The 25789-nt window shown below is 38.7% G+C and overlaps 1 protein-coding gene across 3 annotated transcripts in view; it reads right to left on the bottom strand.

Annotated features, from left to right (window-relative positions):
• The window catches only part of LOC6046885 (fizzy-related protein homolog), a 43572-nt gene extending 19336 nt beyond the window's left edge, over nucleotides 1-24236 (bottom strand). The window contains exons 1-3 of one of the 3 annotated variants that reach the window (XM_038262062.1): nucleotides 23986-24236; nucleotides 19142-19637; nucleotides 18809-19061 (exon numbers count right to left, since the gene is read on the bottom strand). In XM_038262062.1, coding sequence (XP_038117990.1) covers nucleotides 18809-19061; nucleotides 19142-19254 — 366 coding nt within the window. In that variant the 5' untranslated portion in view covers nucleotides 19255-19637; nucleotides 23986-24236. Of the gene's footprint in view, nucleotides 1-18808; nucleotides 19062-19141; nucleotides 19638-23892; nucleotides 23916-23985 lie in introns of those variants that run through there. The other 2 variants (XM_038262061.1, XM_038262063.1) reach the window with 2 other exon arrangements.
• Nucleotides 24237-25789: the final 1553 nt, after the last annotated feature.

The raw sequence follows: 25789 nt of genomic DNA, 5'->3' as shown, positions 1-25789 counted from the left end.
AATTTAAGATGCTTTTGTTGGTAAAAATCTAAAATTTTAAATTACAAATTTGATAATTAAAAGCGAAATATTGAAAGTAGAAAAAAAATCCCTTCTCATGAAATAGATTTACAAATATTCCAATGCCTAATTTTCAAAGTTTCATCCAAAAAATACTAAGAAAAGTTTATTTGCAACATTCTTACTTACTTCTCGGGTGACATACATCGTGCTAGGGTGGTCCCAAAAACGGCAATTTTCGTCAATTTTCGCAAAAACCAAATTTTTCAAAAGAATTTAGCTCCGTGCCATATCAACCGATTTTAGCTGTCTTGGACGCAAATGGAAGGCGATTAGTGAGAAGAGCCTTTATTCGGAAATATTTTTATCGGAATCCTCGGAAAATTTCACATAACATATAAAAAAAATTGGCGATGTTGACTGGTACGTTTCCGAGATATGTGTTTTTTTTTAAATAAAAACTGTTTTTTTTTCGACGCGCCACGCGCGGGAAAATGACAACCAGCCAGACTCAGTTTCAGTTATTTGAAGCCTCGACTATTCGATGTTTAGATTACCAGAAGGTCTTCAAAGTGACTTTTCGCGACAGCTTCGGATAATTTTGGACTGTATTTGGAGATAAAAAGTCAAAAAATGGCAAAACTGACGACGGGGCACCTCAAATATCCAACGCTTGTATCATTCTATTCGCAAGAAGCACAAAACGGAAACGGTGTCGACTTAGCGGAAATGCGTATTTGGGCGGCTTCAAGTGGCCTGCTATATATGGATCAGCACAACCGTAATGGATCGTTTTGCTGTGCTAGCCGAAAAACAAAGACCGGGTCGGTACCTTACACTGGAACCTGCACTACCTGTTGGTTACTTGGCAGAAAAAATGTCACCATCTAATTAGCATATTTTTTGTCGAAACGTTTAAACTGCGATAAATTTCATAACTAATTACCCCCATCCGATCCTCACAGGCACAAACACTTAACCCCCCTCTCAGCAGAGTGACAAATCATTTGTCTCAGCCAAACTGCCAAATTAGAAATTCGCAAATGTGGTCGCCATCATCGTCGGCGACATTTCGTCAAAAATTCGCGAAAACAGTAGTCCCCGGATTGTGCGTAACGCACCGTATAAAATCCGCCACGCGGTTGGCCCGGAACACTTTGCATACTAATGACTCTATTATTTGCACAGTTCTGCGCTTGCAAAAAAAAAAAACAAAAAAAAATGCGTGCGACCCGAAATTCGCAAACCTTTGCCAAAATCAATAAACTCACTTTCGCCGCAGCAGGACGAGAGATGCGTGCCCGCCATCATAATTAAGTTGGTGGTTGACTCTAGTCAGCCTAAACGACAATTTCCATGCTAATCAGAGCAGATCAAGGCTTGACGGAAGATTGCTTTCGTTTCTTTTTTTTTAATTTTGCGAAACGATTAATTACGTGAGAGGTTTCTTTTTGACATTCGGGATCAACGCATTAATTGCTCCACTTTGCTAAATTTTGTCTTGCTTCGTTGCGTAAGAGTCGCGAATTTGACGCCTTCTTTGGAAATTAAGCTTGATTGATATTATTCAAGGAACTCATTTGCGTGATGAAAAAAAAATACATGTTATTAAAGGACTTAACATTTCCATAGTAAAATTTCAATACACGGAAAAAAATCAGTTCTCAAAAGCGTGAATTAAATTCACGAATGCAAAAACCACGAAGGAATACATTGACGTTTATAGTGCAAATGCACCATACTCATGAATAAATTCCTTCGTGGTTCTCACATTCGTGAACATAATTCACGATTACGAGAATTAATTTTTTTTCTGTGTAGGGCGTAGCCCTAGATATAAACAAGCAACCCAACCTACTCACACTCAACTGAAAATGTAACTATAAAAAGTGGGATAGACTATTTTTTGTTTACATCCAAAGTGCCGTCATCAGGGTTGACATTGGGTCTGGGGGTGAGATTGAGTCATAAAAATTTCAGCATGATGACGGTAACGTTCACTTGAAAAGTTACAAAATAAAAAAAATAATGATAACAATTTGAGTATCTAAAAAATACGTTACTTTGTGAAAGGTTGAGTACCGTCAGTGGGGGTGACTATGCATGGGTCGAAAAACGATACACCTCTTGTTAGCATCGAAAACCTTTGAACTTAGATAATTAAATAAAATTTTCCAAAAATATGTTGGAGTTTGATGACCTAAAATGCCAATCGCATGAAAATTTACCCAATCTCACTCCTTAGAGACGGCGACTAAAATGATAAGATTAGTTGTAGGAACGAGATTTTTTCAGCTAAGTCATCTTAAAATGTCCCCTACAGCACAGAATTTTTACCCCTTTTAACAGAATTATGTTTAATTGAGAAGAAACTGAGTACCGTAAACCGGGGTGACTTTGATAGGATTTCAATTTGTTTTTAGCATATTTTCCAACAAATAAGGTTTTTCTCAAGATTGTTATTTTTAAAACATGTACTGGGGTAGACTACACAAAGTCCATGTACTATTTCGGAATAAAAAGTTTTTTCAATAATGTTTAAAATAATAGTTACGTTAAAAATTCTTAGTTTTAATTCCGGGGTGACTTTGATAGTCATAGTTTTTCTTGTTAAAATCATATTTAAGATATTCAAACTTTATTTGTACCATCACTGAAGTAGCTGATATAGTTTTTAAGAAAAAAAAAACAATGTTTATATTTAGTTAACTAAGTGTATAAGCTTTTAAGCAAAATACATATACAGTATGTAAAAAAAGTATTTACACCCCTTGGGCACTATGCACATTTTGTGATGAAACATGTAAAAAAATTAAAGTTTGACAGGAACCTAGTACTACGTTTTGTTCAGAAACTCATGCCAAACATTTTGCTGCAAAAAACTCATGAAAAGATGAATTATATAAAAAGTTATATAACAAATTCTATTACGAAAATAAAAAAGGTGCAAAAAAAGTTTGTACACCTTTCGAAAAATTAACATAAATAATGTTATTTGTTGACAAATCACCATAAATCCAGTCTCCCAACTCCAAATAGGCATCCTTGACTGATTAAAAAAATAATTTGGATTGAATATAAAATTTACTAACTACTTAGTATAAAAGTTTAAATAACTCTGGAAATTCTATATAAAACTTATCAAAACTTAATTTTGCAAACTTTTAATTCAAATAAATGTCAATATATTACCATAGAATTGCTAAATAAACATTTTGGAGTGGGCATAACACCGTTTTGGGGTATTTGTATCGATAGAATAGATTTTCGTTGGAATTTCGTACCAACCCGGAATTACGTCGTCGGAAAATCCGCCGGCATCCGAACCGGTCCACAATTCACAAGTCAACCTATGTGGCATCGGAAAGGGCATAAAATTTCCGATCTTTTGATACCCATACATCCAGGTTTTCTATAAAACCTACGTTTTTAAATACCTAGGTAAAAACGTTGTTATGGTTTCGTTTGAGCAACCTGCCAAAAATGTATGGAATTTCGTAATTTTTGTTCTCGTGGATCAAACTTACTTTTTGCCCAGGTATTTAAAAACGTAGGTTTTAAAGAAAACCTAGATGTATGGGTATCAAAAGATCGGAAATTTTATGCCCTTTCCGATTCTACATAGGTTAACTGGTGAATCGTAGACCGGTTCGGATGCCGGCGGATTTTCCGACGACGTAATTCCGGGTTGGTACGAAATTCCAACGAAAAATCTATTCTGTAGATACAAATACCCCCAAAACGGTGTTATACCCACTCCAAAATGTTTATTTAGCAATTCTATGGTAATATATTGACATTTATTTGAATTAAAAGTTTGCAAAATTAAATTTAGATAAGTTTTATATAGAATTTCCAGAGTTATATAAACTTTTATACTAAGTAGTTAGTAAACTTAATATTCAACCCAAATTATTTTTTCAATCAGTCAAGGATGCCTATTTCGACGTCGTCGTGCTATCTTGTCGCACCCGCCATTTTGACGTTCCGAGAAAAACGCGTTTTAATGTTTGACCTTGAATATACAAAAACGAGCGCACGCAATGTAAACAATAACAAACACGTTTTGTTTGGCTGACCATTCAGTGCATTGTCCCGAAGTTTGGTTGAAGTTGGTTGCTGGAGTCCCGAGTTATAATTACAAATGTTTACGGTAGTCTAGCTTGTACGTGCGACAAACGCATCCTGACTTTCCTGGCCTGAAATCCCTTTGGCCTTTTGTCGCACTTACATCAATTTTCATGGAGTGACAAGATAGCACGACAAGATTGAAACTACTTTCATATGTAAAGTGACAAAAATGCACGGAGTTTTTCGGTTTTTGTTGAATATCTCAGGATTGAAATCGAATTTTGGGGATCTGTGAAGGTCAAAAGGTGAGGCATTGTGAGCTGCACAAAATGGCGTTCTTAACTCAATTTGGCCCAAAATGCACGTACGACAAGTTAGCACGATGGCGACGATTTGGAGTTGGGAGACTGGATTTATGGTGATTTGTCAACAAATAACATTATTTATGTTAATTTTTCGAAAGGTGTACAAACTTTTTTTGCACCTTTTTTATTTTCGTAATAGTATTTGTTATATAACTTTTTATAGAAATCATCTTTTCATGAGCTTTTTGTAGCAAAATGTTTGGCATGAGTTTCTGAACAAAACGTAGTACTAGGTTCCTGTCAAACTTTAAATTTTTTACATGTTTCATCACAAAATGTGCATAGTGCCCAAGGGGTGTAAATACTTTTTTTACATACTGTAAATTTAAGGTAAAATTGTTAAAAAGTCGAAATTTCGCCTAAAATTTGTTAAAACTGTTTTTTTTATAAAATTATCGATTTATTTTGCATTTTTTATAGAATTTGAAGCACGAATCACAAGTTTTCACATTTTAGATGAAATTTATTTAACTGAAATTGCTTATAAATTTGGAGATTTTTTATTAAATGGTGTTTCAAATACACATATTATTTATTATTTACAAATTTATTTAACCTTCTCCTAGTGGAAAATTGTCCAAAGAATCCGAAAATGCATTCCGTTTTCCGATTAAAAATCATGTTCATTGAGAAAATCATGACACTTTGAGAAGTTTTAAATAATGACTTTCATCAACATTTTCTTAACTATAGTTAATTAACTATGTAAACTTGTTAAAATTTTATGAAAAGTTCTTCTTGAGATACTTTGAACACTTCTCTACCACGGTCAGTATGTTTTTAAACAATTCCTTACGTATTTTAATTGTACTCTTCATTTTGCGGAAAATCGCAAACCTATCAAAGTCACCCCGGCTATCAAAGTCACCCCGTTTTACGGTAATGGTAAAATACGTAAAAAATCTATTTGACCCAATCTCAGCCTCCAGACCCAATGTCACCCCCACTGACGTTATTTTGCATCAAAAACTATGCCGTTGCAAATATTTTTCAAAGATTATTATTATAGTTACTATTTTCCCTACTTGCTGAATTATCAAACAACGTAATTTCAAGAATTTCGATTGCAGTATGAAAGGTCTCTTTATGGATAAGTGTATTTTTATTAATTATCGCTATCGCCGAACAAAGCAATATTAAGAACATTGAGCCAGACCAACATCACATCATAATTCGTCGTTATCGTGCCATATTGTCGCACGTGCATTTTGGGCCAAATTGAGTTAAGAACGCAATTTTGTGCAGCTCGCAATGCCTGAAATCGGGTGTCAACCTGAAAATTGCTGTAAGTGCGACAACTGGTCAACGGGATTCCAGGTCAGAACACGTTTGACACACGTACATGCCCGACTACCTTCAACATTTTTATTTATAACTCAGGACTCCGGCGACCAAATTCAACCAAACAAAGGTTGTTGAACAAGCATCCTTCTTTGCTTCACTTGAAGACGGTGAGCTCTAATTGCTGAGGAATTGATAATTACGAATAAAACCAGGGCTGTGGAGTCGGAGTCGGCTAAATTTTACTAGATGGAGTCGGAGTCGGAGTCGGAGCCGAAAATTTCTGATTACCCGGAGTTGGAGTCGTAGTCGGAGTTATCTTGAATTCAACAAAAATTATGTTAATTTTTAATTTTTAGTATTTGCTATAAAACAGATTAATTTACAAAACTTTTTATATTTTTATTTTTATTTTTTTCAAGTTGCATGCGCTGCGTTGAATTTTTTTTTTTTCAGAGATCACTAAATGATAACCTGTTAATCAGATCTTACCCAAGTATGCAGTATCATCATAACTAAAAAAAACAATATTGGTTTTGTAGTCAGAAATATTTAATTGATTTTTGACTGCATCCTTTAGCCAATATTTATGAACCCTTTAAACTCAAATTTGACCAAATTTAATCTAGTTCTTTCTGAAAAAAAGTACACACACAGTCATCTTATACCCCGATAGTGAATGTCTTGGTGGTTTTAAGCAAATCAATGTTCAGGAAAAAAAGTTACGAGGTACACAAAAAATATAAATAATAATCACTATTTATGGAAATCGAAAACAAAAAAAGTCACTGAGTTATCCTACTCTTCCAACAAATATTTAACGATTAGAACAATCTATTACTTGGAACTCAACATGCGGATTTTGTTTATAACTTTGTACAAAAAATTAAAAGTGTCTGAGAATGTTGATCCTTAGGCAAACTATTTCGATATTGTTGCAAATTATTGTTGAACAGATCTCAAGATTTCAAGATAGGACAGAATTTCAAGATAAAAAAATATCCGTGACCTAGAAAATATTTATCCTGTGGATTTTTGTTTTTTATCCAATTCTAAGTTTTTTCATATATTTTCATGGAGGCACACGACCATTCATAAAGCTTTGTTTTAGGTGAAGATGCACGAAGTATCGCGCGCCTCCTTTTAAATATATAAAAAAAATTAAAAATTCAAATAATCCAAAATTCCGTGGCAAAATATTTTCTAGGGCACGGATATTTGAAAAGGACCCCTTAAGCGTCCTTACCACGAAGATTTTTTTTAGATACATTGATTTGTAATAATAAACTTTTTCAGCCTTGGCGTGATGTCCATGTACGTCTTAAAAATGTCAATGGAGCTTTAAAAAATAGTTTCGTTTAAAATTGTTATTTAAAAATACAAGGTGACTATGATAGTCACTGTGCTTCTTATAAATGTCAACTTAAAAGTGAGCAAATTGAATTTATATGTTGAATCAATCATTAAGGCCAGCTTTCTTTTAATGATCATCAAAAAAAATAACAATTTGAGGTTGAGGTTAAGTAAATAAATCCAAATTTACTTACCAAACTGTTCTTCTGAAAATGCCTTCAAAACAGGCGTTTTTTTTTAAATTCTGTTTCAATAACGTCTAAAACTTATAAAACTAGAAACTTTTTTCTGGTTTTTCCACTTAATGAGTTTTTAACCTTCCTACGGTATTGGGGTCCTTTTCGGCCTTTTTGAAAATTTAATTTGCCATAACTTTTGATATATACATGCTAAAGCCTTGAAATTTTCTGACATTAAATTTATAGTATAAATACACATTTCACAAAACAAACAAACCTTGGACGACCCCTAGGGGAGCGTCCATAAAAAAAGTTACTTTAAAGGTATTGGGGTCCTTTTCGACCCCGAACTTTAAAAAATCATCAAAAATCCAGTTTTTGACCGATTCCGGTTCTTTTGGTCACAAACGAAAGCTTAGAACGTCCCCTTTCCGAAACCGACCTGGAAAACTGGATTTAGTCACTGTGGCCACCGGGAATCGGCTACAACCGAAAAAGGACCTTTTTGAGACACCAACTTTGACGACCTGTATCTCCGGCAAATTTCAACCAATCAGGATGCTCCGGGTTGCATTCGACAGGTATTTACCTGTACTTTGACCACAAATATTAATATCAGGGCCAGGTGACCTACCGGTTCCGGAAATCCGGAACATCCGAAAAGTTCATGTTTTACTGTTTTTCACATATATGTGATACCAATACTCTCATGATAGTTGAAATTGATCCATAAAACTTACTTAAAACACAATACACGATTGCCAGAACCACTCTGGAGTGTTAGTGGCCACTTCCGGGTAACCTGGAACCGGTTCCCGGGTACCCGATGAACGGCCAACTTGACTTTTTTGGTGAAAACCCATCATGTTGCACATCAAACTCCATGAAATTGAAAGGTATGTCCATATTTGGTAATGCCGTTGTTCGCTGAGCCATCCTGGCCAATTTGGAACCGGTTACCGGTGGCCCCTCGGGGACACTTCCGGAATATGAGAGAAACCCTATCATCCGACATATCAAACTTCATGGAATTGAAAGAAATGTCAATTTACGGTCATGCCGTTGTTCGTTGACCCATTCTGGCCAATCTGGAGCCGGTTACCGGTGGCCCCTTGGGGACACTTCCGGAATATGAGAGAAACCCTATCATCCGACATATCAAACTTCATGAAATTGAAAGATATATCAATCTACGGTCATGCTGTTGTTCGCTGACCCATTCTGGCCAATCTGGAACCGGTTACCAGTGGCCCCTTGGGGACACTTCCGGAATATGAGAGAAACCCTATCATCCGACATATCAAACTTCATAAAATTGAAAGATATGTCAATTTACGGTCATGCCGTTGTTCGCTGACCCATTCTGGCCAATCTGGAGCCGGTTACCGGTGGCCCCTTGGGGACACTTCCGGAATATGAGAGAAACCCTATCATCCGACATATCAAACTTCATGAAATTGAAAGATATATCAATCTACGGTCATGCTGTTGTTCGCTGACCCATTCTGGCCAATCTGGAACCGGTTACCGGTGGCCCCTTGGGGACACTTCCGGAATATGAGAGAAACCCTATCATCCGACATATCAAACTCCATGAAATTGAAAGGTATGTCCATATTTGGTAATGCCGTTGTTCGCTGAGCCATCCTGGCCAATCTGGAACCGGTTACCGGTGGCCCCTTAGGGACACTCTCGGAATATGAGAGAAACCCTATCATCCGACATATCAAACTTCATGAAATTGAAAGATATATCAATCTACGGTCATGCTGTTGTTCGCTGACCCATTCTGGCCAAACTGGAACCGGTTACCAGTGGACCCTTAGGGACACTCTCGGAATATGAGAGAAACCCTATCATCCGACATATCAAACTTTATGAAATTGAAAGACATGTCAATCTACGGCCATGCCGTTATTCGCTGATCCATTTTGGAAATGGTTCCCGGTGGCCCCTTGGGGACAATCCCGGAATATGAGAGAAACCCTATTATCCGACGAATCAAACTTCATGAAATTCATGGATATGTCAACCAAAGGACCTCGGGGCCTCGTGGCGCGGTGGTTAGCGGCTTCGGCTGCCGATCCCTAAGTTGCTATGAGGCGCGGGTTCGATTCCCGCCTTATCCTCCTGGCCTTCTATCGGATGGGAAGTAAAACGTCGGTCCATTTGCGTAAAAGAGGTTTTGGGTGACTCACCACACATAACCTTCGGACGCCTAGAAATGAGCAGAAACTTGCAACAGAGCCCACAAAAGACCCGGGGGTCGTTAAAGTGGATTGCTTTGCTTTTTTCAACCAAAGGTCAGCGAACAATTGCATGACCGTAGATTGACGTAGTTTTCAATTTCATGAAGTTTGATATGTCTGATGGTAGGGTAACTTTCATATTCCAGAAGTGTCCCCAAGGGGCCACTGGTAACCGGTTCCAAATTGGCCAGGATGTGTCAGAAAACAACAGCATGGCCGTAGATTGACATATCTTTCAATTTCATGATTTTTGATAGGTTTTTTCTCATATTCCGGAAGTGTCCATAAGGGGCCACAGGTAACCGGTTCCATGATAGCCAGAATGGGTTAGCGAACAACGGCATGAGCGTAGATTGACATATCTTTCAATTTCATGAAGTTTGATATGTCGGATGATAGGGTTTCTCTCATATTCCGGAAGTGTCCCCAAGGGGCCACCGGTAACCGGCTCCAGATTGGCCAGAATGAGTCAGCGAACAACGGCATGACCGTAAATTTACATATCTTTCAATTTCATGAAGTTTGATATGTCGGATGATAGGGTTTCTCTCATTTTCCGGAAATGTCCCCAAGGGGCCACCGGTAACCGGCTCCAGATTGGCCAGAATGGGTCAGCGAACAACGGCATGACCGTAGATTGATATATCTTTCAATTTCATGAAGTTTGATATGTCGGATGATAGGGTTCCTCTCATATTCCGGAAGTGTCCCCAAGGGGCCACAGGTAACCGGCTCCAGATTGGCCAGAATGGGTCAGCGAACAACGGCATGACCGTAAATTGACACATCTTTCAATTTTATGAAGTTTGATATGTCGGATGATAGGGTTTCTCTCATATTCCGGAAGTGTCCCCAAGGGGCCACCGGTAACCGGTTCCAGATTGGCCAGGATGGCTCAGCGAACAACGGCATTACCAAATATGGACATATCTTTCAATTTCATGGAGTTTGATGTGCAACATGATAGGTTTTCACCAAAAAAGTCAAGTTGGCCGTTCATCGGGTACCCGGGAACCGGTTCCAGGTTACCCGAAGTGGCCACTAACACTCCAGAGTGGTTCTGGCAATCGTGTATTGTGTTTTAAGTAAGTTTTATGGATCAATTTCAACTATCATGAGAGTATTGGTATCACATATATGTGAAAAACAGTAAAACATGAACTTTTCGGATGTTCCGGATTTCCGGAACCGGTAGGTCACCTGGCCCTGATATTAATATTTGTGGTCAAAGTACAGGTAAATACCTGTCGAATGCAACCCGGAACATCCTGATTGGTTGAAATTTGCCGGAGATACAGGTCGTCAAAGTTGGTGTCTCAAAAAGGTCCTTTTTCGGTTGTAGCCGATTCCCGGTGGCCACAGTGACCAAATCCGGTTTTCCAGGTCGGTTTCGGAAAGGGGACGTTCTAAGCTTTCGTTTGTGACCAAAAGAACCGGAATCGGTCAAAAACTGGATTTTTGACGATTTTTTAAAGTTTGGGGTCGAAAAGGACCCCAATACCTTATGTGTGATTTTTTTTTAATACCAAGGGAAGGTTAAATAATCCTATTTATCAATGTTTTCGAAAGCTAACTTTTGAAATATTTAAAAATATGTGGAGTCGGAGTCGGAGTCGGAGCCAACCATTTTTTGAAAGCTGGAGTCGGAGTCAAAGTCGGAGTCGGCTAGAGTTGGTGGGCCGGAGTTGGAGTCGGAGTCAGAGTCGGTTGGATCTGAAAGCCGGATCTGGAGTCGGAGTCGAAGTCGGCTAATCCCAGAAAGCCGGAGTCGGAGTCGCTTGAAATATGACCCGACTCCGCAGCCCTGAATAAAACTAACTCCACCAGAACAGATGCTCTATAACAAGTTGATGCTTCACTTGTTAAGGGGACAAGGGAAATTCTCCACGACATCCCCAAACAAGCTGCGCTTGGAATTGTACGGTTTTTGGGAAAGTAACAGGTCTAGGAAGCGCTCGAATCAAGCGTTGCAACCATTGCTTAAGGTCTCCTGAAAACATGCGTTGAAAAGTAAAATAACCTTCCAAAAGCATTAAACACTAAATCCGACGTCTCCTAATTGACTTCCTGTGTTATATCTGTTCATGCGTACACGTATTGCGCTTCAAAATGATAACAACTAAGAAGTTTTGGCACAAGTTCAGTCGGCAACAAATGCGCCAAATCCCCAATGTTACGCATCACTAACGCAGACATTCGAAGTGCTCGCCGCATGAAACACTTGTCTCGTTATAGTTCCTACCGGCCATTGTCACGAGGTCAATATCTCACCATTTCGTTTTATTGGTTTACAACCGAACCGAAGGGGGGTGAGGTGAGCACGAAAACCATAAAACTGCGAACAAGAATGAAAGTTGTCAAAAAGAAGCCGGTCTACTACGCTTCCTCTAAGCTAAGCCATTAACACACCAGTCTAATTGCAATCACCAATATCCTATACTTCACCTTAGCTTAGATGCAGTCAACGCACCTGACGGAAAAGGGGCAGCAAAAAATAAGATTTATATTTATGACACGAATTAAACACGCACTCAAGTGTGATTCTCCCTAAAAAAATAAGTGAGCTTCTGGTCTTTAGGTTAAATTTGTGTGCGAAATTCTACTTTACGCAGAAGGGGGTACCTTCCTAAAAGTGCGTGCGCAGCTCAGCGGAAAACTCTCATGAGCCTCGAGTGATGATTTACGACATGGCGGACAAACTTATGTTTCCAAGATGAGCCATGTAGCCAATTACACACCTTGCTGACCGCACTATGCGTATAATTTGAACAAACGACTTGAACGCCCACCGCCGAAAAGAAGCACGCGTCGTCGTCCAAAAGTCGGTCCTTACGCACTATTTTCTTCAACCTTCAGCGATCCGCGACTAAATGGGGAAGAAAGTCCTGCGCTGGTTGAACTCTGAACAGCGCTGGACGGACGCGTAGTCTGTGACCACACCATCATAATCATGTCACTGGCGGTAATGAAGAAGAATTGCGCTAATTACCTCGTTTTCGGTGGCAGCTTTGTGGCAAATCGATTTCAGGGTTGTCATTCGTTGCCGGTGGTCGTAGACCGACGCCGAGTGACCTAATGGGCGAAAGCCCAAAACCGGTATCGCGTGCGAATTCTTCTGTACGCACTAAGCACCAGGTATAGCGGAAGGTGGATGCCACCCTATTAGTATTAATCAATCGCTTGGTCTCATTGAAAAAAAAAAAACCATTAGTAATGTTGTTTTTAGTTTGTTTTGCAGCAGACGGCGGTATGGTTTCACTTTCCCAGGTGCGTGGTGCGTTATAATTGATGTCAGTCAATTGAGAAGCGGCGTTAAGCAACTTCGAATTCGATTCCCGAAAAAAAACGAAAGCCTAACCGGTGGGTACCACTCAAGGTCACGCGATCGCTAGGGGGTGAGGCTTAGGTGTTCATATAGCGTAACTAATAAATTGATACCAAATTGTCCGAAAAAGGCTTGGAATAATTATAACAGTAACATGTGTAAGGTAAGAAAGGGCATCGGGGAGAAACATTTCACGTTAAGGAATAATGAGCCATTTTAAGGCAATACAGTGGCTTCTCGATTTTATATCTATCCTATTTTTTTGGCAACAATTTGTTTGCGATATTTGTTGAACATCCATTAAAAATAATTATATACGAGCAATTCCATGTCAAATAGGGAATCGGTTGTACCCGACCCTCTCCGATTTCAATGAAACTTTGTAGACATGTTATCCTACGCTTTTTTAAGCCATTTTGTATATATGGAGCCAGTTACACTCGATAATGACATTGGCCGTTGCATCGTATCAAAAAGTGGTCAAAGACAAACTTGTAGGAAATTTGACGGGCTTTCCGAAAAAAAAACACTGAAAGAAAAAAAAAAACAAACCACTTAAATAAGATTTTTTAATTTATATCTAATCTAATCTAATCAGACCCTAGCGCAGCCAATCTTTCGAAGGGATCCTGGAGAGTGCCTTAGGTTAGATGACGCCTAGCACTCTTCTTGTCATTTATTAACATTTGTAGTGCGCCATTGCATTGAAATGCATTGAAACATCACAAGCGTTAAAGCGGCCAGGCCTACTGCGTAAAGCCGTATCGCAGAGATGACTCGTAATTGGGTTGAGTTTGAGCACTGAGTGTTCGAACAACAACACAATTCTGAATCGACAGGGGAGGAAGAAGCGTGGGGACACACCACCATACGCTCCGAGATTTTGGTTGTATTCGTTGGGAGCACCATGCTAAGAAGGTTTGGTACTCCGGGACCCTCTGGGATGGGACATTGTATTTCCACGAATGCCCTGGACACTATTTGCCGTGGTTATAGCGCCACAACTCGCTCTCTGTAACAGTATGCCTAATTCCAGTCCACGTTCATATTCACCATTTCAAATTTATGTGTTCTTAACTTTCTCGTTGGGAGCAGATGGGAATCGAACCCAGAACCATTCGCTTACAAAGCGAACACCGTAACCAGTCAGCCACGGCCGCTCCCTTTAACATAAGATTTTTTAATTTATAAGTTTAAAAGTCAAATTTGAAGGCAGCCCACAATTCTTTTTCGTTCAATTTTTTTTGTAAAAATAGCCAGAGATGTTACAAAAAGACTCACGAAAAATGCCGGATGGAGCAACTCACCAAAAAAATACAAAAATCATTTACTGAAACTGTTTTTTTTTTGTTCAAAAGTGCTCTAAAGGTAAAAATTTTCAAAAACCGAACACGAGAGTCGATTCTCCAGACAATTTTACATAAAAGTCTCCATATTGATCATTGTCCTAAGTCCAATCCTTGTGAAGTTACAGCGGTTTTAAAAATAAAAACGTTTCTTAATCCACCATTAGGTGGGTGGTGCCTTCCTCACATTTACAAAGTAATAATGAAAATAAGTTTATGAAAAATATATATACCTGATACAGACTTTTCCAGAAAACCTGCAGTCTCTCATTTGAAGCGATTTGGCAACCAGGCGTTTCGCATCTGGCGCAACTCTCGCACGTAAACAAAAAGACCCGGCTTTTTGAGGTTATGCAAAAAATCACCCTTTTTTGTATCTACAAAAATCTTTTTCTTGGCATAACTTTTTAAATACTTTACTAAACAGAATAAAATTTAATAGGGTCTTAGGGGACCCCAAAAGGAACAGAATAAGGCGGATCCGGCGAAAATCGGTTCAGCCAGTTCTGAGATAATCGTGTGGAAAAAAATCATGTCTACACACATCCCCACAGACATTTGTTCAGAATTTGATTCTGGATTGAGGAAGGCAAAATGTTGAAAAAATAGGGTTTTTGATGCTTTTTGGCATTTTTTTTTATAAGACAGACTTCATTTTTCAGTCTCTACACCCAAAATTCAGAGTCGAGATAATCGTTCTCTCAAAATTTATTGAGGGCTCAGTGCCAAAATCGATAGAATAATGGTACCAACTCACACCATCATAACAAATGAGTTCATTCGTTAGTTGAATCAATAAATCTCCAACAAGTGTCATACATCGACTTCTGACTTCTGTTTGAACTGACGACCTTTGGATTGCGAGTCCAACCGCCGCCAGCGATTCCACCGGAGTAGGCTTGGTTTGGTGTGTTGTTTGTACTTATGGCATGGAGACGACTCCTACACCTGGAATGACTTAACGGCCTAACAACCAAGGCCGGGACCGACATTTTACTTCCTCATCCGATGGAAGGTTGCAGCAGATGGGAATCGAACCCAGAATCATCCGCTTACAAAGCGGACAGCGTAACCATTCGGCCACGCACTGCCACTAAAACATATCCAAAAACAAAAAAAAATGTTTTTTTGCAAATCAAGTTTTAGTGACAAAAAGTTCGCAATTCGCAATTCGCAATTTTCAGTGTAAGAACGGGCCTTGACCGATCCTATGCACTAGGTTCCCGACGAACACGCACTGCCCTTACACCTACATCTCACCCTTGCTCTGAGTCAGTACGAGCAGCACGCTAGAACACGCTTTGAGTGTTCGTGCCAGGCATGCACACCTTCTTTTCCGGTTACGCATTTTAACTCGGCCGGGGGTGGTACATTACGTAGGGTTTGATGTAAGTATAAGCGCCTAACCATTTATAGTGTGCCTATCAACTTTCATTAAAGCAAAAACTGTTTTATTTTTAGTTTGAATTCAAAAACTAGTTGTTATTTTACTGTGTATTGTTTTCTCCTGAAATCTTCCCTATTGTTGAGTCGTGTTTATCTGTTGCTATTTCTTTTGTCGCGGTGTTTTGTTACAATATTTTGGTCCTAAGCATCTTAGAAAAGTTTTTCAAAAGTACAATAGTAATATTTGTGTTAATCCTTTAATCATTCCATAAATTGAGCAAGGGCTCGAACCTCACTTGCTTAAGAAAAAGGTGATGTTTCAAAACAATGGACAGTGAAGGAAAAATTCTTTGTAAAGAATCAATAGTTAAAGGAAGATAGTAATTTATGAAGTAGATATAGAAATTAACAATATTTAATAAAAAGAGGTAACAAACAAGCTTAGATTATTGTTATGATGGGCAATTTACAGGGAAAATGAGAAATTACTCAAATAGATAAATAAAGAAAAGGCACATGATAAACAAAATTGACATCGCTGCCAAATTAAGGGAAAGCAGATAGTTTGTTACAGTAGCATCAATTGGTAAAATAGAGTGGAAAAGTGTTAAGAAATAAGAGAATCAAATACGTAAAATCGAAATCAAATGGAGGATAGTAAACAGAAGCCGTTTTAGAAAAACAGTGAAACAAAATAAACAGAAGATAGCTGTTAGCTGAAATGGAAAAAAGAGAAACCCCGTTCTGCGATGCTCAGGTACATCCACAGCAGTTGACTCAACATACTGCGAATCATAACAATACCGTCTACAATCACAAATTACTTCCCTTTCCCACATTGACGCGCCCCTTTCTTCTAGCCGTCTCTACTCTGACCCTCGCTGGTCAAAGGTTTACGAGTCGTTTCCACAGGCCACCAGCTAGGTTACACCTTGTCATCATGATGACTAAACCAAGCCAACGTGGAGGTAAGAAAATAGGACACTTGCAAGGAACCAGAGCCATGCTGTTTTGTCCAAACAGCACTACGGATGTAGTTGGGCTCTTTCCGGGATGTTCCTCGCCTAGGTGTGTCAACTGACGAGTATCATCAGTATCATGTGCACCCTTGGCCTGCAAGTTTTAGTGACAAAAAGTTAAATAAAAAACCACATTTTTTTTTTACCGTGTATCATATTTTTTTAGTGTAGTCCATATCTAAACCTACAACTTTGCCGAATACACCAAATCCATTAAAAAAATTACTTCAAAAGCAGGGAGTGAATAATCGCAAAACAATCAATTTCGCTTGGGAACTTTCTTCACCCGCAAAAAAGAGAGGAGGCAAATCACGCAAAAGAAAATCGCTCCCGAAATTCTCCAAGAAAATCAATCTGCTGATGATTTTTTGTGAATTTCCTTGTCAGCACCACTTAATAATATTTATTTCACTTTGTTTACACACATTGCCAACCTACCAAATGTGACAGGTCATTTCTCGACGTGTGACGTTACACTTGCAAGTGTAGTAATGAAAAGGATATTCCACCGAATAATCAAGATGATGATTTTTTTTAGATTCTTTTTACCGATCTTTCGGGCGCGAGAGAGGAGAGCCATGCTCCTTTTGGATTTTTTCTCTTGATGAACGTCCAGAGATTTTCTTTTGATGATGATTATTCCATCGCTGTTTAAAAGATACAAATTTTTGAATTTTCATACATCATTTTTGTATGGACAGCTTCCAAATTTGTATGGAAAATTATATGGACAAACATATGATGCAAAATGGGCATATCGAAGGCACCAAAAAAGTTTCAGTCGGATTAAAAAAACACAAAAATTAAAATTGAAGAAAAATACCGTTTTCGTAGAGAATTGCTTAACTACAAAGTTTTCCTGTCCTTCGCGAGAGAAGAGTCGGCCTACTTTTCCATTACAAAAAATAATGAAAAAAATATAAATAAATTTGGAATCGAAAAGTACTGGACCGAAATGTAGGTAAAGTGCACCTTTTTGGAGTTATAGTCACTTTTAGGTTATAGTTTTAGGAAAATTAAGTCATTTTCAATTATTTAATGCTTTCAATAAGGTAAGACAACCCAGAAAAAAATATTTTTGAGCAAATTTTCTGAGTTTTCCAATTAAAATAATGTCGGTTTACTAAAATCGAGTCTAAATTATGAGAATTGCTGCAAAAAGATTATTTTCCTCATTTCACATTATTGAACAATCAAAAAAGATCAGAAAATTAAACATTTTTAGCATTGAAAATTGAACCAATACTTTTCGAGATATCGTCAGTTGAAAACTTCAGACTGATCAGGATTCAGTTTTTTCAATAGCAGCTGTAAATGAAGGTCAAAGTGCTGATATGCCAACATTGGAGGCAAGATGGAGTTAGATGCTGATCACCTAGTTTTGTAAACATCTTTGCAAAAAAACATTAAAAATATATAAAAATGCTGAAAAACATATGATTTATTCCACGGTAAAAGCAATTGCTAACAGTAGATTAGAAAATTTTAAAGCAGCTGCTCTGGTTTTTTTTTAATTTTCAAATTATTTTTGGGTGTGAAAAAGGATCAGTCGTAAACGACAGATGTTTATCAAATTAATTTTAAAATTTTACCCTTAAGATTAGGTGGTGTCATATGCAGAATTCAAAAGAATTTGGTTTCTTATTGGTTTGCAGTAATTTAGTTTTTACCCACTTTTTCTTTTCGGCTTCTGCCAAAACTGACATTTTTGAGACCCCAGCTTCAACGACCTGTATCAACGACATTATCAGAAAAAATGGAGTTGACATCTGTAAGTACTCCAGAATATTCGATCAGTCCAAAATAGTTCTTTTGTGTTTTTAATAGTTCAACAATGTATTTTGTTTCAAACGAAGGGAAGTGGTGTGAATCTATTGCCAAAACATTAGGAAGGACATTAGACGGGATTTTGGTCTGGTCTAGGCGAGGGATAGGACACAGCACCCTCCTGCATTAGACACGTGCTTTTTGTGTTCAATATTCTAACTCCAAAAAAAAAAATCGACAAATTTGTAAACTGTGCCACTGACTAATTCACACACAGGTTGATACCACCCAGAACAAACACGGGTAGAACCTGTCCATCGCTGATAAGCACCGAACTGCTGCGCTTATCTCCTCACTCTCGGTCGCTTCCCGTGACCAACTTTGATGGCTTACTGATAAGATAGTGCACCCAACTTGCTACACCCTAATAACACAATATGATTCATTTTCAAGAACATCGCTCCTACCTGCTTCGTCGGCGACTGGTACTTGAACAGGCCGGGCCGGTTGCTGTTGGACAGCAGCCCGATCTTGTCCTCGGCGACGGATTTGACGTCCTCGATGCCGGTGCCGAGCAGCTCATTCTTGAGCAGGCAACTGTACGCGACACTATCGCGGGCGGTTTCCCCACAGTCGCGCTGCTTTTTGCTCGACTGGGGCGAGTTTTCGTTCGATTTGGTGCTGAGCGAGGCAAAGTTGGTCTGCCAGTTGTTGTTTGCTCTGTGGGTGGAAGGAAGAGAAAATTGCGACCGGAATTATGCGTGATGCTGGAGGAGATGGTTTGCGCAGTTGAAACCTACCGGCACGGGATGAACCGGTCCAGCGACGAGGAGGATTCGCCGCCGTTGAAGAGACTACGCGCTACCGGACTGCAGTGCTTCAGAATCCGTTTCTCATAGTCCGGGCTGAACATTTTACACGCGCGCGCACACACACACACACCACGGGGGGAAGTCTTCACTTCTTCACTTAGCACGACTCACTTGAACGATTTCGACTTGGCTTCCACGACGAGCACTGGCACTGGCACTGTGTGTGGTTTATCAAAACTTCTTCCTAAAACCGCACGGGCGTATTTTATTGATGACCGCAAGATATCACTGCAGTGGCCGACCTCCGGGAACTGGCCAGATTCGTACATACATGTGCGCGTATGGTGGGGGCGTAGCCGGCGTAGGAGGATCTCACTTTTAGTTACTGTCGAGCACTGATTTAAGGCAAGAATTATTCCGGCTGTTTTCTTCCGTAGGTTGTTCCGGCTTCCGACTCGTTCAAATCACACTTACTTCGCTGACTCTGATTGAAAAAAATAGCACAAATCAAAAAAAAAAACTTTTATTACTTATTGCAATGACCCAGGACAGGAGGCATCTACTCAGGACGGAGCGCAACTCGGGAATGACGACGACTGCTCGAACGGACGTTGGGTTTTGTTTTGGTTGGTGTTTCGCGCTGCGGGAGCGCACCACAGAAAGAGAGAGAGAGACCATGCACACAGCTGCTACAAGTAGAACCTACTCACAGCTGTGGTGACGACGACGACGACGGTTTGCACACACGCATCAACCCCACGGTGGAACGAGAATGGACAAGGTTTGGCGGAGGAAAATGAGGAGAATTTGTTGATGAAGTAAATCATCAAGGGTTAGTCATAAAGTTTAGGCCAAATAGCTATTTTAGTGTTTTATTGATATAACAAGAGTAGCGGAAGGTGATGGGTTCGGCTCCTGTCTGGCTCAGAAAAGCCAGATCCCTTCAAAGAGTAAAGAGAGAGGACAGACTCAAATCGAAAGAGTAGCATCTTCAAGGAATTTGGTGAGGACTTTCCAATTACATTATATTTTATTATTATATATTATATTTTTATTATATATTTTCATATGACCGCACACTAGACACACCCTACAAAACACCAATGCAATGATAAATCGGAGCGTTTGGTACGGTATGTCCACGCATCCTTCCTCCCCCGTTCTCAGAATCCTCTCTGCGGTAAACACAACGTAGTAGGGCTGGCCGCTTTAATTTTTCTAATACATTTTCGAGTGTTCTCGAATGTACTGCAATTATTAATAATGACAAGAAAAGTGCTTGGGGCGTAATATAATCACAAGACTTTCCAGCATGTTTTCATCGGACTGGCTGCGTTTGTGTTAGATTAGATTAGATTAGATAGATTATTGATATAACAAGAGTAGAGATTTTTTCAGGATTTGACCTTTATGTATTTTAAGATCATGTTGGAAGATTTTTATTGTTTTCAAAAAAAGGCGCTTTGTCTATTTTTGTTTAACATTTTAACTGATAAACTGATGAAATAATCAATTGAAAAACATTACTTAATCGACCGTAAGGTAGTTGAGCCTTCCTCACAATAATATTGTTTTTTTTAGGAAAAATAAAAATGTGTAACCTACAAATCGAGCCAAACATTTCATAAGGGCCCAAAACCAAAACGTAAACATTTGGGATTATTCCACTATTCCATTGATTAGGACAATCCCTACATGCCCTTCAAGAATCAGATTGATAGCAAACAATTTTCTATTGAAAAAATCAAAACACAAAAGGGCACATAGCAATGTTCACTCCAAACCAGAAAAAAAGTTCAATTGTGCCCTTTTGTTTTTCGTTAGTTTTTCGTGGTTAAGGAACTTTCTATGTTATAAAGTGAACTTTTCATACATTCTTAACACTAATTCACTTCAAAACAAAGTTTGGTTTACGTTTCACCAAGGATTTCTGCAGAAAAAAAACTTCGTCGAAATACAATATTTAATACGGCCCCGCGGCTGCTGTTCAGTACACTTTTGAAGAATGTTTATGTTGCACATACCTTATCTACACCATTCGATCAACAAACTTCACCCATTATCAAAATTCTTCGCTGAATTCCTCATTATTTCTAACTAAACAAAAAGGCCCATAAACATCGTTAAAATCAACAATCAGGTGACAGCGCTTTAGTGCCCTTTTAGTTCTCTTCGAAATTGCATTTAGAAAGGGCCCATTATGAACAACAGTTGGAAAGCCAAAAGGGCCCAATAACGAGATTTTTTTTTTCAAATTATGAATTTTATTGCGAAAATCAACATAATTTAAGAAGCATTTAAGCAGAGTTGAGGATAATTATGTGTTTTATCGTATCATCAGTAAAAATACCACCAGTCAAGCTTTCTTTTGAAATAGGAATTGAAACAAGTTGTCCACTTTTTTCCAGCGATTTTCTCGAATCGCAGTTTTTGGTTTTGTGCCCTAATGAAATGTTTAATCTCGGATTAGTTTTCATAAGGACGTAAGAGCCATTGGTAAACAAAGCCCTTTTTGTATCGGTACTCGACCGACCTACAGAAAACCAACTTCAAAAATGCTTCAGATTTTTCATCTAAAACTAAAAATAAATAAAATTTTGTTTCAATTTGGAGAAAAACGAAATCAGTGTCAGGCTCTTACGGCTTTTTGAGAACTCACCCGAAAAATGTTCTCTAAATAAAATATCATATACTCATATCTCTTATACCGTGGACCGTGGTGTAAGGGTAAGAGTGATTGCCTCTCACCCAGTCGGCCTGGGTTCGATCCTGGTGGCATTTTTCGAGACGTGATTTGTGTGATCACGCCATCCGTCGGGCGGGAAGTAAATGTTTGGCCCCGGACTAACCTTTAAAAAAAAAGTTAGGTCGTTAGCTCAGTCCAGGAGTCGTCTCCCTGGGTCCTGCCTCGGTGGAGTCGCTGGTTGGCAGTTGGACTAACAATCCAAAGGTCGTCAGTTCGAATCCCGGGGTGGATGGAAGCTAAGGTGTAAAAAGAGGTTTGCAATTGCCTCAACGATCACGCCTTCGGACACCTAGTTTCGAGTAGGAATTTGATTTGATTTTTTGATACTCATATCTCGATCGGTTGTCAGATCTTTATTCTTTTGGCTTCAAAACAGCGTGAAATATACAGTAGTTTTCAAAATAATATAGTAAATCGACGTCGTCGTGCTATCTTGTCGCACCCGCCATTTCGACGTTCCGAGAAAAACGCGTTTTAATGTTTGACCTTGAATAAACAAAAACGAAACCACGCAATGTAAACAATAACAAACAAGTTTTGTTTGGCTGACCATTCTGTGCATTGTCCCGATGTTTGGTTGAAGTTGGGTGCTGGAGTCCCGGGTTATAGTTACAAATGTTTACGGTAGTCTAACTTGTACGTGCGTCAAACGCGTTCTGATCTGAAATCCCTTTGGCCAGTTGTCGCACTTACATCAATTTTCAGGGAGTGACAAAATAGCACGACAAGATTGAAATTACTTTCATATGTAAAGTGACAAAATGCACGGACTTTTTTCGGTTTTTATTCAATATCTCAGGAATTAAATCGAATTTTGGGGATCTGTGAAGGTCAAAAGGTGAGGTATTGTTAGCTGCACAAAATGACGTTCATAACTCAATTTGGCCCAAAATGCACGTACGACAAGTTAGCATGGCGGCGACAAAATGTCCGATATTTTAAAAAAGTTTTTTTTAAGATCAACATATTGGTTTCTTGAATAAAAGAATTTAAAAAATAGAAATAGTACATAAACCACAACACTAGAGATCTTATAAAATGTAATAGTCAGTATTTTAAGAACAGATTTATTTTATTTGGGTATGAAATCCATTAAACTTGTATCGTGGGATCTGAATAAATCCCAAAGAAATCAATAATTTAGAGGGCAATAGGAAAACCCTGTTACAAAACATGATATTTTCATGGATACACATTTGAACATCCACAAACTATAGACAATTTATTGACTTCAACAACGTTTGTCTTCTAATTGTTAGAGATTTTTTGGCTGCCTCATACTTTAAAAAGGCATGTTGGAGAAAAATTTACAAAACAAATATTTTGAATAAGTCTTCAATACTTTGCTTGCTATAGGTTACTATTTGTAGATTTGTTGACTAAATGTAATGTATGTAAAGTAATGGACGTATCTACTTAAATAAACATAACTTAAGACAAAGCGGCCAAATCTTCAATATCATTTCAATGCCTTTTTATAGGTAAGTGGTCGGATAAAGAAAGACTGAAACCAAACCGGACTCCTCACGAGATTAAATCAGTTCAGTCAGTGCAAAGGAAACCGTTGTACAAGCCATTGCGACTCCTGGCACTTATTTACACCTTAATCTTCACTGGTATTGGTATTGCACATCTTCAGTGAAATTGTTTATTGCTTTTGGAAAATTTAAAACCTTTTCTAGATATTGTTATTCTATCGAGGTATAAGAGCCAATCTTCCAAACATAGTAATTTGATTGAAGGATGCTTATTTCCCTTATTGAAAACAATTCAATAAGGGAAATAAGGCACAATTGAATTATGGCTGATTTTTTTTTTAATAAACTGGTAATTTAGTGGGGCAGCGAATGTCCACTTTGATTAAAATTGCCGTAAATAAACGGATTAACAACAACAGAAGTTCTGTTCAAAAATACCAACTGAATAACACAAATCCGCCAAACCCAAAACAATCCCAAATCGATTCCCCCGCCGTCATCATTACGAAACTTACGACGCACCCCACAGCAGGCTTGTTTTGCCTTTCCGACCAACAGCAGCAAAGCAACCCAACCCACCAGAGAGCAGAAACAAAAAAAAATAAAACCTCCGAAATTCAGCACAGACGAGAGCAACCTTCTGCACTTTGGCGACACTTTTCGTACCTTTCCGCACCGTTTTTCACCGGAATTTCACGCACTCGTCACTGCCCGGGGCCGGAAGTACGCGGTCACACCAAGTTACGCCGGAAACGGAACCGATTTCGCTGCGAAAAACGCAATTTTCTTCTGCCCACCGAGTCAGCAAATGCAACCTCGCACACGTCTACCGTTTTTTTTCCTGTCTTTCTTTTCGTTCGTGCTGCGCTTTGCGTGTGGTAGTGTTGCGTCGCGTTTCAAACTGTCAAAAAATGGGAAACTCACCACGGGCGAGGTGGGGGGTTGCGGTTGCCCTGCGCATTTCCAAAACCGTTGAAGGTTTTGAAGCGCGTCGTCGTTCGGTACAGTGTGGAACAAAAAGTGCTGGGAAGTGGGAAATTTTAGTTTAGTCAATCTTGGAAAAATTAAAATACATTAAATGTAAAAAAAAAAAATCCCGTAGTTTTTGTAACAGTATTTCGCTATTTGCAAACTATGCACCAAATTCTCCACCTGTGGAAATAATAGTTCAGAATTTTGTAGATATTCTGCTCAAAATCATCAGACGGTTCCTGTTCTTTTTGCACCATAACATAAGGAGCCATTACACTACCGCAAACAAACAAACAAACTCGCACTTTTTCGTGTTTGACAGTTTGCCAAACTTGCAAATTTGCAAACAAGGCAAAAGTATGCAAAATGTTTGTACAAACAAATCCAGGCAGACAAACAAAGCAGGCAAAACTGTCAAAAAGTGCGAGTTTGTTTGTTTGTTTGTTTGCCGTAGTGTAATAGCTCCTTTACTTTTCTCCCAAGCGAAACTTTTGCAAAGAGTCTTCTGTTGGTGAGCTTCTTATGTAAATATCGCTTTTTCTTGTCTTGCTATCTTGCAGCACTGCTTCAAAAGATAGAGTGGCAATAAAGTTAGTCTTGCTGGCCGCAGAAGCTGCATAAACCGGGAACCCGACCATGGTTATTTTAAGAACATTTGCTTAAAAATATGCTGTTAATTAAATCTGTAAGAACTCTGCTATAGAACGTCGTGACTGAGTTATGTAACCTTTCAACACAGACATGCCATGGCCGAGACTGCCCCAATCTTGTCCTGCAAAGCCTGGATTGTGATTCACCGTTAGAATTCTTGAATCCCACAAATTTTGGTGTTTTCATTTGTTGCCTCGCACGTGCTCACGCTCAACCTTAAAACAAAAACACCCATCACACACACTGAGAAAAGACGGGTGAGCTGTCACGACAGCAGCGCCGGGTGAGTGGATGCCGAAACAAAATTGCACTTGAAATAACCGTTTTTGGAGGACGATGTTTCGGCACCCGTCTGTTTGTCTGTGCTTTCAATATGGTTCAAACTACAATATTTGGGTTTTCAATGTAGTTTTTCTTGAAAATTTTGAAAAAAATTAGCTTGAAATTTAATTCAACTCTTTTTTAAATGCTACAGACCCGATTGGGTACTAAAGCCCTATGCCAATTTTTATGTACAACGGTAAAAAACGATTAAAATCCATTTCTGATCACTTTTTTTCATTTTAATGCAAAAAAAATTGACAACATTTTTTCGATGGATCACGAGCTGTCAAGGAGGAGCTTTTCTGTCAAGAAGGACCGCGAGGTTAATTTTTCAAAAATTGATTTAAAAATCCATTTTAAACTCTTTGTGGTCGTACAAAGGGTCATCGTACTCAGAAAAATAATTTAATAAGCTTTATCGCTGTAAACAATAATATCAGCAATCTAATCTTTATTTTGAGACCC

Source organism: Culex quinquefasciatus, chromosome 3 (genome assembly GCF_015732765.1).
Source record: "Culex quinquefasciatus strain JHB chromosome 3, VPISU_Cqui_1.0_pri_paternal, whole genome shotgun sequence".
NCBI lineage: Eukaryota > Metazoa > Arthropoda > Insecta > Diptera > Culicidae > Culex > Culex quinquefasciatus.
Note: the sequence above shows the minus strand (reverse complement) of the source record. Positions and strands in the feature narration are given on the sequence as shown.